This window comes from Callithrix jacchus, chromosome 22, assembly GCF_049354715.1.
Source record: "Callithrix jacchus isolate 240 chromosome 22, calJac240_pri, whole genome shotgun sequence".
NCBI lineage: Eukaryota > Metazoa > Chordata > Mammalia > Primates > Cebidae > Callithrix > Callithrix jacchus.
The window spans coordinates 22348701-22364958 of NC_133523.1; the positions used below are offsets into that span (position 1 = coordinate 22348701).

Below are 16258 nucleotides of genomic sequence, written 5' to 3' on the forward strand. Positions count from 1 at the left end.
GAAGTCTTTCTCTCTCTCGTTTCCTTTCTAACTTAGGATGGACAGAGCGTAAGAACGAAGACAACTGCAAGTTTCTGGCCAAGGTTACTTTTTGATGAAACTAAAAAGCTTCCATGTGGAAGTGTCTGACTACAACCTCAGTTTGGGTGAGGGACCTGAGTCCTTTTGTTTTTGTTTTTCTGAGTCCTACTGCTGTTGTCATTTTTCTGAGTCCTTTTCCTTTTCTCCTTTTTCAGCCTTCCAGCAGCCATTTTCTAGTAGCGAGTGAAACTGGCCAGAGCCACTCTCTGGTGTTCTCTGAAGGCCAAGGAGCACACAGGATTGGCTGTCCTGTCCAGAAGGGAGAAAGACTTTCTCAACTTTCCAGTTATACTTCCTGATCCCTACATGTTACACAGTTGGCAGTGGCAGCTCGACCAGGGTGAACCCACACATTTCAAGAGACTTAAACCTTCTTCTTATGCTAAAGTCTTCCCTTGCCCCACTCAACTGGCTATGGGCAAAAAAACCTACCAAGCTATGCAAAAAGATTATGTAGGTCAGAAGGTCCAGGCATGCTGCAGGTGGCCTTCAAGGTGCATGATGGAGAAGGAAGTGACTTATGAAAAAAAATGTATTATTGCCTAAGAGAGTTAAAGGGCTGCTTTAAGTGGGGTAAAATGTATAATGTTTTTTCTGCAATACTGCCTGGCCCTATTATGAGCTGCCCAGTTTAGAACAACGGGCAGTCAGTGGTAGCATTAATTATGACACTATCCTGCAATTAGGCCTATTTTGCAAGAGGCAGGGCCAATGGTCAGAAATCTCATATGTACAGCCCTTCATGACTCTATACTAAAACCCAACGATCTGTGAAACTCCCAAAACCCACACCTAAAGGCAAGTTCTAAAGCAGAAGTAGATATTATAGATGACCTTCTTTCACAGGCCTACATGGTTTTCAGGGTGAGCAGCGACCATCCTTATATAGCCCCTTTGCAAGTTCTCCTAAGGCTAAAACCCCGGAGCAAACACCAGGGACCCCACTAAGGTAACCTCATACTCAGAGGAAACACTGTATTGAACTCTCTCTCCAGCCTTGCTATCCCACAGGGTAGCAGGAGCTGTGGGGCCAGTCCCAATGCAGGTCCCCTTCTCTATAACTGACACAACACTGTACAAAGAAGCTAGAAAGCTATTCTGAGAATCTTAGAAAATTTGCAGATGTGTTTCAAACTGATCTCTCATGGAGAGATGTTCAATTTATTCTAGCAACCTGTTGCATCCCTTCAGAAAAGGGACATATCTTTGGAGGCCACCCCTAGAAAGTGGACAAATTATTCACCTGAAACCTTCAGGGCAATCACTCAGGCCCAGAAACAGTTCCCACTATTGGAACTATAACACCACTGTGGTAATAAACAACCAGGCAAAATTTCTTGAGGCTCTCCTTGGAGTAATAATGAAGGGAATAAATAAGACAGAAAATTATGATAAAGCGTGAATGGTTACACAAAGGAAGAAGAAAAATCCAGCCATGTTTTAAGGCAGGCTGGAAGAAGCCTTTACAAAAATATACTAATCTGCCAAGCGCGGTGGCTCATGCCTGTGATCCCAGCCTTTGGAGGCTGAGGCGAGTGGATCACGAGGTCAAGAGATCGAGACCATCCTGGGCAACATGGTGAAACCCAGTCTCTACTAAAAATACAAAAAAATTAGCTGGGCATGGTGGCGCATGCCTGTAATCCCAGCTACTCAGGAGGCTGAGGCAGGAGAATTGCCTGAACCCAGGAGGCAGAGGTTGCGGTGAGCCGAGATCACGCCACTGCACTCCAGCCTGGGTAACAAGAGCGAAACTCCATCTCAAAAAAAATAAATAAATAGAAACAAACAAATAAATAAAAATACACTAATCTAGTCTCATCCTCTTCTGAAGAAAAAATATTACTGGCAAAGCATCTTATTGGCCAATCTGCCCCAGGCATTAGATTTAAGCTGCACAAGCTACAGATCGAGCCACAGACTAATCAAAATCAGCTTCTTGATAACACCTTTATGAGTGTATAATGCTTGTAATTTGAAGGAAGAAAAAAGAAACAGAGTGAAGAAAAACGGCAAGCCAAATATATGGCAGCAGTCATTAGTGATGTGCTGAAAGCCCAAAGAGCATCTAAGAGAAATCTGAAGGGCCATAAAGATAAAGCAAGCGTAGGCTTTAGGTTCAAATGCAAGAAAAGTGGGTATTGGGCAAAGGGATGTACTATGCCCCTGCCAGGCCCCTGCCATCAACACAAAGTCACCAGTCATTATCCCTGGAGAATTAACTGCCCCATGCCACCAGGGGTAGGTCAGACAAAACTCCAGCAGTGCGAAAGGAGGAATTAGATGAAGACTGAAGGGACCCAGGGTCTTGCTCACTGCCCCTGTCCAGGAACATTGCAATTACAACTGAGGAGCCCTGGGTAACTCTGGATGTCATGGACACCCAAATTCAGTTTTTGTTTAATACAAGGGCAAATTACTCTGACCTTACTGCTTATGCAAAATCCTTTCCTCCTGGTCCATGAGTGTTACGGGAGGGAAAGCCACAAACAAAATTTTAAACTCCTCTTTTGATTTGTCAATTTGAGAAAAAAAAAATTCCAACAGTAATTTCTGAGTACCAAGCTGCCCAATCTCCTTGTTTGGAAAAGATATCATGATTCAAATAGGGGCACTACTATAATTTAAGCATCACTCAGTGAAATTGCTAACAGTCAGAAATACAATGTCCCAGGCACATTGATAAACAACTCAACCTGATGGCATGGTATACTGGAAAACCAGGGAAAGCTAAAACCACAGTGCCAGTCAAAATACAGCTTAAAGACCAAAGACCTCCACTATTTTTCTAATTTTATAAATATATATATTTTTAAAGACAGGGTTTCGAAATGTTGGTCAAGCTGGTCTTGAACTCCCAACCTCAGGTGATCTGCCCACCTTGGCCTCCAAAGTGCTTGGATTACAGGCATGAGCCACCATGCCTGGCCTATTTTTTTAATTTAAAACAATATCCATATTAACCAGAGAGCAAGAAAAGGTCTGGCATCCATACTTGAGGTATTACTTACCCATGGGCTCTTAAAACCCTCCCTGTAAGGCTCCTTGAAATATCCACATCCTACCTGTTTTTTTTTTTTTTTTGAGACGGAGTTTCACTCTTGTTACCCAGGCTGGAGTGCAATGGCACGATCTCAGCTCACCAAAACCACTGCCTCATGGGTTCAAGCAATTCTCCTGCCTCAGCCTCCCGAGTAGCTGTTACTACAGGCACGCGCCACCAAGCCCAGCTAATTTTTGTATTTTTAGTAGAGACGGGGTTTCACTTTGTTGACTCAGATGGTCTCGATCTCTTGATCTCATGATCCACCCGCCTCGGCCTCCCAAAGTGATGGAATTACAGGCGTGAGCCACCACATCTTATCTGTTTTAAAGGCTTTGGGGAAATACCGCTTAGTACAAGACCTCAGATTAAGTAATGAAGCTGTTATTGCCATTCATCCATTGGTGGCAGATTCATATACCTTCACGGATCAGATGCCAGGGGTGCAAAATTGTTCTCAGTTCTAGACCTATAAAATGTTTTCTTCTCTATTCCTCTGGCCTTAGAGTCCCAATACCTTTTTGTTTTAAATGAGAAAATCTTAACACCAGGAAAAAACAACTGTACACTTGGACAGTGCTCCCCCTCAGGGCTTTTGAGATAGCCTCCATTTTTTGCCCAAGTTTTACAGAGGGATCTGAGGGGTCTGCAACTCGAGAATGGGAGTATATTTCACTATGTGGATGACCTTCTGTGTAGCCCAACCCAAGAGCTTTCTGACCAAAATACTATAAGAACTTTGAATTTCCTGGCAGATGGGATACAAAGCATCCAAAAAGAAGGCACAGATTATTCTCCAGTGGGTACAATTTTTAGGGTATTTGTTAACACCCAGATCCTGGAAAATGTCTCCAGAACAAGTGTAAGCCATAGGTAATCTGGGGGTCCCCAACACCAAGCAGCAGCTTTGTTCTTTTTTGGGAATGGCCAAGTTTTGCAAAATATAGATACAAATTTTGGGACTCATAGCAAAGCCTCACTATGAAGCAGAAAAAGGGTCTGAAAATGAGCTAACAGAATAAACCCAAAAATTAGAGAAGCTTTTGTCAAGTTAAAACAGGCTCACCCAGGTTCACATTCCTGGCATCCCAGACCTAACTAAACCCTTCTCCCCGTATGTAGCAGAGAAGAGGGGCAGAGCTATGGAAGTGCTGGCCAAGAAATTAGAATCAGAACCCAGATGAACTGACTATTTTTCAAGGAAGTTGGGCAGAGTGATTTTGGGATGGCCACATTGCCTTTAGGCTATAGCAGCCACTGTTACAGTAATGGAGGAAGCCACTAACATCCCCTAGGACAACCACTGGCAGTTCTAAACCCCATCAGGTAAAGTCAGTCTTACAGATAAGGGGACACAGCTGGATGACAGGGGAAAGGTTAACCAAACACCAGGCCATGCTCCTAGGTGATCCAGATGTAACCCTTAAAACCTGGAACACACTGAATTCACTTTTATTGCTGCCCACAGGCCCAACAGCAAATCACTCCTGCAAGCAGGTCATTGCACACACACGTTAGCTGGCCTGATTTAAAAGACCAGCCTCTCCCAGATTCTGAGAGGATGACTGGTGTACAGATAGCAGTAGTTTTGTGTCAAATGGGACATGCCCAGCTGAATATGCATAGCAAATTATAACACAATAATTGAAGCCCAGCCATTGCCCCTGCACATCAGCACAATAGGATAAAATTAGTGCTCTTACTCGAGCACTAATATTGAAACAAGGAAAAAACCTTAACGTCTATACAGATTTTAAATATGCATTCCTTATGGTTCGTGCTCACGCTGCCACCTGGAAAAAAGGGACCTGCTAACTAGCAAACACTCCCCTATAAAGATAAATGATATTTCTTTTTTTTCTTTTATTTACGATGGGGATTCACCATGTTGGCCAGGCTGGTCTTGAACTCCTGACTTCAGGTGATCCACCCACCTTGGCCTCCCAAAGTGCTAGGATTACAGGTGTGAGCGACTGCACCCGGCCAAGAAGAATAATATTTTTACCAAAAAGGAAAAAGCTGAGGCAACATATATATAAGTAGACAGTTTTTTTTTTTTTGTTTTTTTTTTTTTTTAAAGCCAGTCAAATTTAGCAGTGGGGGGTTGTATACCAACTTTAGTGACACTAATGTTAATAAGTTCTGATAACCCACTACCATCGGACCAGCCAAGTAGACAGTTTTTTACAGTGGCCAAGCTTGAGGATTATAATATGAAAGTAAAGATTGAAGTTGTCTGAAATGTATACTTTGTTTACCACATGTTACAAGTGGATTTGTAAAGGCAAAAAGAGAACAGAGACTGGCCCTTTTTTGGGCTGGTACAAAGTTGTCTGTCAGAAATTCTTATTTACACAAATATCATTGATTATTGATTGCATATACATCATTAAGGTTCAGAGTGTCCAGTGTGGCATTATTAGTTTCATTCACAGCTACTCGTAGCAATAGCAAATAGTTTCAAGAGATGAGTACACAGGCCAGGCGCTGAGGCTCACACCTGTAATCCTAGCACTTTGGGAGGCCGAGGTGGGTGGATCACCTGAGGTCAGGAGTTCAAGACCAGTCTGGCCATCATGGTGAATCCCATCCTTAAAAAAAAAAAAAAAAAAAAAGGGGGGGATAAATACACAGTTGAAAGGGGGAAAGGAATAACTGTGCTCCCATTTTAAAAGCTCTTCAAGTTTAACAACTAAAATGACCTGCATTTCTCAGATATGACTTTCTTAATTTTCTAAATCTCTAGACCTAGATTCAGAATTTGCAGCTGCAGATTTAGGTTCTGGATAGAGTATCAGCAGGGGTTACCTGCACATTTGTGAACACTTCAGCAATAGGAGGAACTGGAAATACTCAGTGCATTCATGTTACTCTAATTAAGTTTGTAAGCCCCATGGTCTCTAATCAGTTTCAGCTCTGAAGACAGGTAACTGAAAGAGGTAAAATGGTTGACTGCAGCCCTGTGAAGTTTGTAGGAATCTGCCTAGCCCCTCTAGAAGTGACTGTAGAGGACTATAAATACCAAATAGACAGAGATATTATTCTGCCTGTGACAGCAGCACTTTGCAGTGAATTTGGGACTTGACTGGAAGCCTGAGAGGGTAAGGCCACTCCAGAGTAGATCCTGGGTGGCACCTTATATGTTTATTTCATATCTGGTAATTCTAGACAGCGTTTGAAAAATATCATTAAAAGAAAAATTTTTGGGTGAGGGGTAAGGGGAAGGAGAGCATTAGGACAAATATTTAATGCATGTAGGGATTAAAATTAGATGACAGGTCGACAGGTGGAGCAAACCACTGTGGCACATGTATACCTGTGTCACAAACCTGCACATTTTACACATTTCCCAAAACTTAAAATAAAGAAAAAATAATAATATGAATTTTTGGCTGAGTGTGGTGGCTCAGGCCTTTAATCCCAGCACTTTGGAAGGCCGAGCTGCGTGGATCATAAGGTCAAAAAGTTCAAGACCAGCCTGACCAACACAGTGAAACCTGTCTCTACTAAAAATACAAAAATTAGCTGGGCATGGTGATGCGTGTCTGTAATCACAGCTACTTGGGAGGCTGAGGCAGGAGAATCGCTTGAACCAAGGAACTGGAGGTTGCAGTGAGCCAAGATCATGCTACTCTACTCCAGCCTGGGCAATACAGTGAGACTCAGTCTGAAAAAAATTTTTTTTCTTCAGCCAGAGGAACTCCACAATGATAGAACAGAAAGAAAACTATTTTGTTATGCAAATAACTTAGAATGTGCCATGCATCACAGCCAATCTGCCTAAGAGATGAGAAAGATGGTTATCATAGTCTACACATAAAATAATTTACAGCACCACATCATACATAGTTTATCTTCAATTCACCTGGTAATTGGAGAAACCATCCATGTATGCTAATTGGCTATATTCAGTGATGAAAAACTTTTTTTATTTGAGACAGAGTCTCACACTGTCACCCACCCAGGCTGGATGGAGTGCAGTGGTGCGATCTCAGCTCACTGAGTTCAAACAATTCTCCTGCCTCAGCTTCCCAAGTAGCTGGGATTTCGGGCACACACCACCACGCCCGGCTAATTTTTTGTGCTTTTAGTAGAAATGGGGTTTCACCATGTTGGCCAGGCTGATCTCTAACTCCTGATCTCAGGTGATCCACCCGCCTTGGCCTCCCAAATGCTGGAATTATAGGCGTGAGCCACTGTACCCAGCGTCTACTTACATTTTAAAGCAATGGCTCTCTACTTCCTGAGCACTGGGCTCCAGCACTCCTGCTTGCACTCTCCTGATGGTTAGTGTCCTCTCTAGACCCCATCATCTGCCACTGAAACACAGCCCACAGCACAGAACAGGGCTCACAGTGGAAGCTCACATTACATGAAGACTAATTGCTATATCAGCACTCCAGTGCCACATCAGAGAATGAAGCCTGAGCAGCAGGAAAATAACCTGCAGGCCTCCTCAGTAAAATTTCACTTTCAGAATGACGGAACTGAGAGCAGTGCTTCAGCCTCAGTTTCTATTTAAAAAAAAAAAAAAGCTTTTTAAAATTATTATTAAATATAGCCAAGTAGCATACATGGAAAAATACTGCTGGATTTCTAGCATGAGTCTAGATAGAGATAGCTCCAAGAGTTCTTGCTGTGACAGCCCACCTCATTCACAGACACCAAAGGATAGTAATAGGGTCTCTGAAACAGCCAGCCAGAGCACTGAAAAAAAAAAAAACAGCCCTTAATTCTGAGAAACATTATATTGAGAATCAAAAAGTTAAAAGCATCTTTAAAAAAATCACTCAGACAACCGGGTGCAGTGGCTCAAGCCTGTAATCCCAGTACTTTGGGAGGCCGAGGTGGGTGGATCACGAGGTCAAGAAATCGAGACCATCCTGGTCAACGTGGTGAAACCCCATCTTTACTAAAAATAAAAAAAATTAGCTGGGCATGGTGGCATGTGCCTTTAATCCCAGCTACTCAGGAGGCTTAGGCAGGAGAATTGCCTTAACTCAGGAGGCGGAGCTTGCAGCGAGCAGACATCGCGCTACGGCATTCCACCCTGGACGACAGAGCAAGACTCCGTCTCAAAAAAACAAAACAAAACAAAAAAAGCTACAAAAGATTAAAAAATTAAAAGTAAATGTTTTGAAAAAAAAAAAAAAAACAGATAAGATAAATAAACCACTAGCTAGATTAATAAAGAATAAAAAAGAAGATTAAAAAAAATTAAGCCAGGCGCAGTGGCTCACGCCTATAATCCCAGCACTTTAAGAGGCTGAGGCGGGTGGATCACGAGGTCAACCGATTTAGACCATTTTGGCCAACCTGGTGAAACCCCGTCTCTACTGAAAATACAAAACTTACCTGGGCATGGTGGTGCGTGCCTATAGTCCCAGCTACTTGGGAGGCTGAGGCAGGAGAATTGCTTGAACCCAGGAGGCGGAGGTTGCGGTGAGCCGAGGTCGCGCCATTGCACTCCAGCCTGGGTAACAACAGCAAAACTCAGTCTCAAAAAAAAAAAAATTAGTAATGACAAATGGGCATTACCCTGACCTGACAAAAATACAATTGAAGTCTACAATGAGCACCTCTATGTAAAAAATCTAGAAGAAATCAATACATTCCTGGAAAAATACCTCCTCCCTAGACTGAACAAAAACGAAATTGAACCCATGAATAAACCAATAAAAAGCTTCAAAATCGAATTAGTAACAAGTAGCTCACAACCAAAAAAAGTTCAGGACCAGATGGACTTACAGCTGAATTCTACCAGATGTACAATAAAGAGCTGGTATAATTTTTACTAAAACTATTCCAAATAATTGAGAAATGACTTCTCCCCAAGTTACTATATAAGAACAGCATCATTCTGATTTTTAAAAAAACCTGGCAGAGAAAAAACAGACAAAAAAAGTTCAGGCAGGTATTTTTTTTTTTTTTTTTTAGACGGAGTTTCGCTCTTGTTACCCAGGCTGTAGTGCAATGGAGGGATCTCGGCTCACCGCAACCTCCGCCTCCTGGGTTCAAGCAATTCTCCTGCCTCAGCATCCCCAGCAGCGGGACTACAGGCGTGTACCACCAGGCCCAGCTAATTTTTGTATTTTTAGTAGAGACGGGGTTTCACCATGTTGACCAGGATGGTCTCGATCTCTTGACCTTGTGATCCACCTGCCTCTGCCTCCCAAAGTGCTGAGATTATAGGCGTGAGCCACCACGCCCGGCCGAGGCCAGTATTTTTAATATTTAATAAATATTGACAAGAAAACCTTCAACAAAATACTGAAAAACCAAATCTAGAAGTACATCACAAAGGTTATCAATTATGACCAAGTAGGACTTATCCCTGGGATGCAAGGTTGGTTCCAAATATACAAATCGGCAGGGTGTGGTGGCTCACTCCTGTAATCCATGCACTTCGGAGGCCAAGGCAGGCAGATCACCCGAGGTCGGGAGTTCAAGACCAGCCTGACCAACATGGTGAAATCCCATCTTATAAAATAAATAAATAATAAATAAATAAATATGAAAAGAAGAAAATATACAAATCAATAGTTATCTTTCATTACATAAACAGAACTAAGACAAAAACCACAAAAATATCTCAATAGATGGAGAAAAAAAGCTTTCAATAAAATATAATATCCTTTATAATTTTCAAAAAGCTAGGCATTGAAGGTACATACTTCAAAATAACAAGTGATGTGTGACACATTTAAAGCCAACATACCAAGCAGAAGCAACTTGGAAGCATTTTTTTTTTAACTGACATAGACAAGAATGCCTTCTTTCACCACTCCTATTCAACACAGAATCTGAAGTCCTGGCAAGAGCAATCAGGCAAGACAAAACAGTAAAAGGCACCCAAACAGAAAGAGAGGTACTCATACTACATCCTCAGCAGAAAAGTTTTGTAAGCTGACAACTTCAACAAAGTTTCAGAACACAAAATAAACACATAAAAATTAGTAGCACCTTTGTACATTAACAATATCCAAGCCAAAGGCCAAATTAAAAATACAATCCCATTTATAATTGCCACAAAAAAGAATAAAATATCTAGAAATACAGTTAAAAAGGGAGATGAAAGATCTCTAGGACAAGAATTACAAAACACTTCTTTTTTTTTTTTTTTTTTTTGATAGAGTTTCGCTCTTGTTACCCAGGCTGGAGTGCAATGACACGATCTCGGCTCATCGCAACCTCTGTCTCCTGGGTTCAAGCAATTCTCCTGCCTCAGCCCCCCGAGTAGCTGGGACTACAGGCGTGCACCACCATGCCCAGCTAATTTTTGTATTTTTAGTAGAGACGGGGTTTCACCATGTTGACCACGATGGTCTCGATCTCTTGACCTCGTGATCCACCCACTTTGGCCTCCCAAAGTGCTGGGATTATAGGCGTAAGCCACCGCACCCGGCCACAAAACACTTCTTAAAGAAGTCAGAGATTAGCCGGGCATGGTGGTACATGCCTGTAGTCCCAGCTACTTAGGAGTCTCAGGCAGGAGAATCACTTAAACCCGGGAGGTGGAGGTTGCAGCAAGCCAAGATTGCAACATTGCACTCCTGCTTGGGCAACAGAGTGAGTCCTTCCTTACAACATATACAAAAATTAACCTGATAAATAAATTCTTAAATATAAAACTTAGAATTATAAAAAACTGTAGAAGATAACCTAGGAAATATCATTCTAGATGTGGGAACCGGCAAATTTTATAATGACGATACCAAAAGCTATTGCAACTAACTGACAAATGGGACCTAATTGAACTAAAAAGTTTCTTCACAGAAAAGAAAACTATTAACAGTAAAAACAACCTACAGAATTTAAAAATGTATATATTTGCAAACTATGATTTTGACAAGTCTAATATCCAGAATCCATAATGACCTTAATTAAATTTACAAGAAAAAAACAATCTCATTCAAAAGTAGGTGACTGGGCATGGTGGTTCATGCCTGTAATCCCAGCACTTTGGGATGCTGAAGCAGGTGGATAACCTGAGGTCAGAAGTTTGAAACCAGCCTAGCCCCCATGGTAAAACCTTGTCTCTACTAAAAATACAGGATTAGCCAGGCATGGTAGTCCTTATGCCTCTAAAATTCCATCTACTTGGGAGGCTGGGGAAGGAGAATAGCTTGAACCCGAGAGGTGAAGTTGAAGTGAGCCAAGATCACACCATTGCATTCTGGCCTGAGCAACAACAGCAAAACTCCGTCTCAATAAAAAAAAAAAAAAAAAAAAAGAAAAAAAAGAAAGAAGAAAAAGAAAAGTAGGCAAAAAACATGACCAGTTTTTTTGCCTGCTTTTCAAAAGACATACATGTAGTAGCTAAAAAGCATATTAAAAATGCTCATTACTAGGCTGAAAGCAGTGACTCACGCCTGTAATCCCAGCCCTTTGAGAGGCTGAGGCGGGCAGATCGCCTGAGTTCAGGAGATCGAGACCAGCCTGGGCAACATGGCAAAACTCTGTCTCTACTAAAACACAGAAAGATCAGCCAGGCATGGCAGTATTCACCTGTAATCCCAACTACTCTGGAGGCTGACGAAGAAGAATCGCTTGAATGCAGGATGCGGAGGATGCAAAGAGCAGAGATCGTGCTATTGCACTCCAGCCTGGACAACAGAGAGAGACTAGGTCTCAAGAAATAAAAAAATAAAAAAATAAAAATAGAAACTGCTCAATACTAATTATAGAAATGCAAAGGAAAATCACAATGAGAGACCATCTACACACCAGTCAAAATGGCTATTATACAAAGTAAAAAAAGAAACAACAGATGCTGGCTAGATGTACGCCACCAGCGCTTTGGGAGGCCGAGGCAGGTGAACAGCCTGAGGTCAGGAGTTCAAGACCAATCTGGCCAACATGGAGAGACCCCACCTCTACTAAAAATGCAAAAATTAGGCCAAGTGTGGTGGCTCATGCCTGTAATTTCAGCACTGTGGGAGGCCGAGGCAGGCAGATCACGAGGTTAGGCATTTGAGATCATCTGGCCAACATATTGAAACACCATCTCTACTAAAAATACAAAAAAAATTAGCCGGGTGTGGTGGTGGGCCCCTGCAATCCCAGCTGTTTCGGAGCCAGGAGAATCACTTGAACACAGGAGGCAGAGATTGCAGTGAAAAAAAAAAAACAGCAAAAATTAGCTGAATGGGGTGGCAGGCACCTGTAATCTCAGCTACTTGGAAGGCTAAGATAGGACACTCCGGCCTAGGTGACAAAAAAAGACTCCAGCTCAAAGGGGGAAAAAAAAAGATTGCTTGAGCCGGGGAGGTTGAGGCTGCAGTGAGCCGAGATCATGCCACTTGCACTCCACCCTGGGTAACAAAGTGAAACTCTGTCTCCAAAAATAAAATAAAATAATTTAATAAAAACATAACATGGTAAATAAATATAATGAAATACTATGTGGCCATAAAGAGAGATCAAGATAATTTCTTTTCTAGCAACATGGATGGAGCTAGAGACCATTATCCTTTAAAAACTAATGCAGAAACAGAAAAGCAAATTCATGTTATCATTTATAAATAGCTGGCTGAGGGCTCACATCTGTAATCCCAGCACTTTGTGAAGCCGAGGCAGGTGGATCACAAGGTCAGGAGTTCGAGACCAGCATGGCCAAGACGGTGAAACCCTGTCTCTACTAAAAATACAAAAAATAGCCAGGTGGCAGGCACCAGTAATCCCAGCTACTCAGGAGGCTAAGACAGGAGAATCGCTTGAACCCAGGAGGCGACAGTTGCAGTGAGCCGAGATCGAGCCATTGCACTCCAGCCTGGGCAACAAGAACAAAACTCTGCCTAAAAAAAAAAAGAAGAAGAAGAAAGAAAAGAAGAAGAAAAAGCTAAATAATAAGAATACACGGACACAACGGAAACAAAACAACAGGCCGGGCGTGGTGGCTCACGCCCGTAATCCAAGCACTTTAAAGGTCAAGGCAGGCGGATCACCTGAGATTGGGAGTTCAAGACCAGCCTGATCAACATGGTGAAACCCAGTCTTAAAAAAAAAGAAAGAAAGAAAAGAACAACAAACACTGAGACTTAGTTGAGAGTGAGGGCAGGAGGACAAAGAGAATCAGAAAAAAATACTGGTTTGGCGCCATGCTTAGTACCTCAGTGACAAAATCTGCACATTAACCATCATGACACAATTTTATTTATACAACAAACCTACAGATGTACCCATGAACCAAAAATCAAACTTAAAACGAAAAACTCCATGGCTGGGGAGAGTGCAATGTAAGCTGAAGGACTGGTTTGTACTACAAACAGTGGCTTAGGTGGGGCTGCATTCTGATTTATTATTGTGTCCATGCAGGCAGATGGGATTATGAACAATTGGTCCAGAACCCTAGGATGGTGGAGAAATCATATTACTGCTGCAGATTCAGTGTCTGCTGGTGGGGATGTTCCAGGAGACTTGTAACCATTTTTTTTTTATGGTTTTGGCAAGAAGCACTGGAATCAAAAATGAAGTGAATTTTCTGAGGGTGGTGCCTAGTCCTGGGAAGGCTGTGGGCACGTCAATGTCTTGTGGGTATGTTTGCTTGCAAGTGGGTGAAAATCTTGTGAAGGCAGCTGTGGGAAAGTGAGGTTTGTTATCAGAGCTCTGTCCTCTTAGAGGAGACCTGAAATCACAGGACAATGACCAGTGTGACAGCTTGTGTACAGGAGAGCACAGCCTCCCATCCCATGCACGCAGAGTTCCATTCCAGGGAAGGCCTCTGTGATCTCTTTTTTCTGGCACAAAACGTGTCATTTAATGAACACCAAGCAATTCTCCAACACTCACTGTCCAACATTTGAATTCTGACACCACACAGAGTCAGCACAGACCCTGATTCAGAGCACAGTCCCACAACACTGTCTCTACTACAGATGCCAGTCACAAACTTCATAGGCTGATCTATGCTTCTGAGCCACTGCTTAATTATTGGGGACTCCCAGAACATTCCTCAAGTTCAGTAATGTAATAGACTAACTCACAGAACTCAGTGAAACACTGGAGTTATGTTTACCAGTTTAATATAAAAGATACAACTGAGGCCGGTCGCAGTCGCTCACACCTGTAATCCCAACACTTTGGAAGGCTAAGGCAGGTGACTGAGGTCAGGAGTTAAACACCAGCCTAACCAACATGGCGAAACCCCGTCCCTACTAAAAATACAAAGATAAAATAAAATAAAATAAGCTGGCTGTGGTGGCACACACCTGTAGTCCCAGCTACTCAGGAGGCTGAGGGAGGAGAATCGCTTGAACCTGGGAATTTGAGGTTGCAGTGAGTTGAGATCACACCACTGCACTGCACTCCAGCCTGGCAACAGAGTGAGACTCCATCTCAAAAAGCAATAATAGCTGAACACGGTGGCTCATGCCAGTAATCCCGGGAGTTTGGGAGGCCGAGGCGGATGGATCACGAGGTCAAGAGATCGAGCCCATCCTGGTCAACATCCTGGTGAAACCCCGTCTCTAATAAAATACAAAAAAAATTAGCTGGGCATGGTGGCGCATGCCTGTAATCCCAGATACTCGGGAGGCTGAGGCAAGAGAATTGCCTGAACCCAGGAGGCAGAGGTTGCGGTGAGCTGAGATCGTGCCATTGCACTCCAGCCTGGGTAACAAGAGTGAAACTCTGTCTCAAATAAATAAATAAATAATAAAAACTCTAATTCAAATGCATTTTTTGGGTAAATTACTGGATTGAGAGAAACAAAATTCAGGCTTAACCAACCATAAACTGCCAATTAACCTCTGATCGCATAAGCAGAAAAAGTATACCTTAATCGTACAAATCAAGCAACAATGTAACTGTACCTAACCAATTATTTAATTTTGTTTTCTTCATTGTGCACCTTTAAAAGTCTTTCCTTCAAGCTGCTCCCATAAACCACAAACTACAAACCACAGCTGGGTGGTCCACAATTTTTGAATCACACTTTGATTAAATTTCTTCTAAATTTTTGCGGTGATGTCCATTTTTTTTTTTTTTTGAGACGGGGTTTCGCTGTTGTTGCCCAGGCTAGAGTGCAATGGCGCGATCCTGCCTCACCGCAATCTCCACCGTCCGGGTTCAAGCGATTCTCCTGCCTCAGCGTGCCGAGTAGCTGGGATTACACGCATGCGCCTCCACGCCCTAATAATTTTGTATTTTTAATAGAGACGGGGTTTCACCATGTTGATCAGGCTGATCGCGAAGTCCTAACCTCAGGTGATCCGCCCTCCTCGGCCTCCCAAAGTGCAACATCACTGGCGTGAGCCACTGCGCCCGACACTCTCATAAATTTGTAATAGGTGAAAAGAGGAACTGGGAACCCCCGGACCAAAGCTCTTCGTATTCGTGAACCCGCACCCTGAATCAGGATTCTCCCCCGTTGACCCTCCCGTGGTCCCTGCACAGTGTGGGAGAGACACGGCCCTGTGGATGCCGAGCCGCCCAGAGATGGCTCCAGGCCAGGACACAGTCACTGCCCAGGGAAGAGACGGGACGCCTGGGACTCGCAGTCAGCGAAGCCGCCATCTTATGGCTGAAGTGGGCGGAGGCCGAGCTCGGCAAGCAGAACTCCGGAGAACTCCGGGCGCAGACTGTGGAGCTGACTGCGGGGAGGCCTGAGTCCCGCCACAGCCCCTTGCCCCGGATTTCAACCAGCCCCTCCCTCTCTCGGGATGTCGCACCCAGCACTCTCACCATTTCTAGGCTTCCAGAGGGTTCCAGCGTCTTAGCTGCGGATCTCCCAATTTATGCAGGTCGCAAGGCCACAGACGCTGGGCCTCTAGGAGGAGAGGACACAGCAGAGAAAGTGAGACCTAGACCTCCGGCTGCAGGGAGACACAAAAGTGCCGCCAAATCCCGGAAGCCGTCTTGTCTGCTCCAGCTGCATGCCTGATTGGACGGTTCGCAGCCCAGGGTTTCTGACTGGATAACGTTTAAGGTCCCGACCCTTCAGGGCCTGAGTGACAGAAGACGTGCTCAGACTCTGGGCTGAATGAAGAGTGACAGCCTAAGCTGCAGCCTTTTCAGCCGGGGATTCTTTTATTAACTGAGCCAAGCCCATCCCAGAGGGTATTTGCATTTAATCTTGTGTATAAGATCATGTAAATTTACAAATGATATTCGGCTACTCACAAATAAAAATAA

General features: G+C 43.3%; 1 protein-coding gene across 1 annotated transcript in view; it reads right to left on the reverse strand.

Annotated features, from left to right (window-relative positions):
- LOC100386540 (uncharacterized) overlaps positions 1-15993 on the reverse strand; it is a 29909-nt gene extending 13916 nt beyond the window's left edge. The window contains 1 exon segment of the mRNA XM_035285460.3: positions 15809-15993. Coding sequence (XP_035141351.3) covers positions 15809-15811 — 3 coding nt within the window. The 5' untranslated portion in view covers positions 15812-15993.
- Between the last annotated feature and the right edge of the window lie 265 nt (positions 15994-16258).